General features: G+C 16.7%; 1 protein-coding gene across 1 annotated transcript; it reads right to left on the bottom strand.

Annotated features, from left to right (window-relative positions):
* Positions 1-1824: 1824 nt before the first annotated feature.
* On the bottom strand, positions 1825-3183 carry PGAL8A_00511600 (conserved Plasmodium protein, unknown function; the record flags this gene model as incomplete). The annotated part of the gene is made up of 1 exon (XM_028673941.1): positions 1825-3183. The coding sequence occupies one exon, from the start codon at positions 3181-3183 to the stop codon at positions 1825-1827; it is 1359 nt and encodes a 452-aa protein (XP_028530344.1).
* Positions 3184-3219: the final 36 nt, after the last annotated feature.

Genomic DNA, 3219 nt, shown 5'->3' with positions numbered 1-3219 from the left:
TTTTTTTTTTTTTTTTTTTTTTTTTTTTAATATTCCTAATTATTAACCTTCTATTTAATAATTTATGTTACATATATTAGATGTTTTATTTTAAAATTTGGTAAAAATATAATTGTTTTTATTATATATAATATTAATGAAAATATTATTTTTAATTAAAATAAAATATACAAGATAATAAGAGATTAAAAAATATAGATATTAGTATTCTATTTATTAGATTTGTTCTGTTTCAATTTAAGAGTTACATAATTATTTTCCAATAATCCATACTATTTTTTTAATAATATCAAACTATAACAAATTATAGAATTAAATATTATTTATTACATTAATTACATAAATAATATTAAATTTTATTATATATATTATACATTTGTTATTCTTTTAAGTTAAATCTTTAAATTGTTAAAATCTTTGTATTTATCATTTATCGAAGTAGTATTAAATATGTAGGATAATTTTTTTCAGTATAGCAAATTATATAATATTAAAGATCTAACATATTTACAAATAATATTAGTAGTCATGTGTTTTATAAAAAAAAAAATTTCTGCACACAATATTTTTTGCTAATATATTTTATGTATGGAGGAGAGATGCATAAAGCTACATTAATAAAATTTTTTCATTCTTAAAATATACTTTTGTTGTGTACAAAATTTTTTTAAATAGAATAAACAGAATTAAATTCTTTAATTTTAAAAGGAAAAAACAAAAAAAAAAATTTTTTTTGAAATTCGTAAATTTTTTTTTTGTATTATTTTTTAGTAATAAGAGTATTTACTTATTTATAATTACTTTTATATCTAATAACATAAAGTTCTTAATGATACTAGAAAAAATAAACAAATAATAAATATATTTTTTTTTTGATAATATTAATAAAATTTTTTATTAGAAAGGAATTATCTTATTTTAAAACATAAAAATATTCAAAGAACAAGAAAAAAAAAAAAAAAAAAAAAAAAAAAAAACATTAAAAATTATACGAAATATATGTGTAAAAATTTATTAAATAAAAAAAAAAAAAAAAAGTAAAGAATACTTTATATATGATTACTTCTGGTTATTTATAAGATACTTTTGCATTAGTGTATAAAGTATTTACTTTTTTTTTTTTTTTTTTTTTTTTTGAAAATCATTGAATTTCTGTCAAAGTATAAATATGTGTATATGTATTTTTTTTTTTATATTTTATGTTTTTGTAATTTAATTATTTTTTATTAACAAAATTATCAAAGTAAAATAATTGGAAGAGTTAATATGACAAATTAAAAAAATTTAGAAAACAAATGAATATTACTGAAAAATAAAAATATATGTTAAAGTAAAATCATTACTTTAATGTTATAAATTTTTTTCTTTATAACTAAAATAATAATTATGGGAATATTTTATTTTAAGAAAAATTTAAATAAATTTAGATAAATTTTCTATAGATATATAAAGAGATTTTTAGAATATTTATTTTAATTGATAATATTCCTTTAAAGTTTAATTTTTTTTTATACCTTATAATACTAAAAAAAAATTATAAATATAAAATAATATTCCCATAAATTTTGCGACATTTGAATTTAAAATAAAATGCAATATTCTAATATGTTGTCTTTCTTTTATATAATTCATTTACATTTTTGTACACATTATCACTTTTTATTTCATTTTTTCTCATGTATTTTTTTTTTAAATCAATTTTCTCCCCGTTAATCATATATCTTTTAATTTGTTTCTTTTCAATACTCTTAATGATATTTTTATTTGATTTAATTTAATTTTTTTAATCTGTTATAAAGTTTTGTTATATTTTATTTTTTTTTTTTAATTTATGTGATCATCTGTTATTTCACAACACCATTTGGTAAAATTTTCAAAAAAATGAAAACCGTTATTTTTCCTTCTTATTCTTGTGGATTTTGTTCTATTTGGTAAAGTTGACTTTTCTGTTAATATATCATTTTTTACATCATAATATGATGACGTAATAAAAAAATTCATAATTAAAAATCCTTTTGAGTTACCATCATCTCCTATTATTGGTATTCTTAAAGGATATTCTTGTGATAATGATTTGACTTTTAATTGCAATCTTCCGGTAATTTCTGTTTTATAAACAGATGTTTCAATAACTTTTAAATAAATAAATTCTTCATTATTAAATGGCAGACTAATTATTTCATTTTGCAAATCACAATCAGCATAAGTATACGACTCATTTAATTTGCAATTATAAAATTTAGATTGATATTTATTAATAATATCATCATAAGAATTAAAGTAAACACTAACTGAGTATTTTATTTCATTTATATTTAAAAATGGAGCTGGAATTTCTTCTAATTTTTGTAAACATACAATTGCCTGTAATTGGTCTAAAGTATTTGTAATATTTTTGCTCAAGTTAATATTTTTAAGTTTTGAAAAATTCATTTCATTTTCATTAAATTCCTGTGTATTCTTACTAAAAAGCATAGGTGAATTATCCATATTTAATAAATTATAATTTTCATTATTAAAATTATTATTATGTATTGAGTTAAAAGGTATATTTTTTATATTATTACTTAAAACAGAATTATAATTCTCCACTATATAATTAGAATTCATATTATTCATATTATAATTTAAATAATCAAATGAATTATTTATATGATTTGGTTCTCTGTAATTATTAATCTCATTATGGATAATTTCCTCATTTACATAATTGCCATTATTTAAATTTGCATATGAGTTATTTAGTTTGTCACTTAAATTGTGAATTAACTGGGTTCTATTTATTTCATTATTCATTTCATATTTTACACCATCAGTTGGTATTATATTATTATTTACTTCATAATGATTGTAATAATTTTCTTCATTCAGATTTATTGGAGGATTTACATATTCATAATATTCTATGTCTTTTGATGATATTGGAACAACATTTAAAAAATTATTTGATTCTCTCATTAACTCATTATTTGTATTAATGTGAGAACTTCTACTCTTTAAATTTATAGAAGGAACATTTATTTCTCTTTGTTTATAATAAGAAGAATTTAATGGGTTATTAAATTTATTATTTTGATCTAACATATCAAAATTTTTTGGGTAATCATAAAAATTGTAATCAGCATATTCCCTTTGTTCTTGCAAGTTCCTAATATCATATTGATGGTTTATGTTTACATTCATCTAAATAACAAAAAAAAAAAAAAAAAAAAAAAAAAA

The sequence above is a fragment of the Plasmodium gallinaceum genome, assembly GCF_900005855.1.
Source record: "Plasmodium gallinaceum strain 8A genome assembly, contig: PGAL8A_v1_152, whole genome shotgun sequence".
Taxonomy (NCBI): Eukaryota; Apicomplexa; class Aconoidasida; order Haemosporida; family Plasmodiidae; genus Plasmodium; species Plasmodium gallinaceum.
The sequence above is the reverse complement of the archived record's forward strand: the minus strand, read 5'-3'. Positions and strand labels throughout refer to the sequence as shown.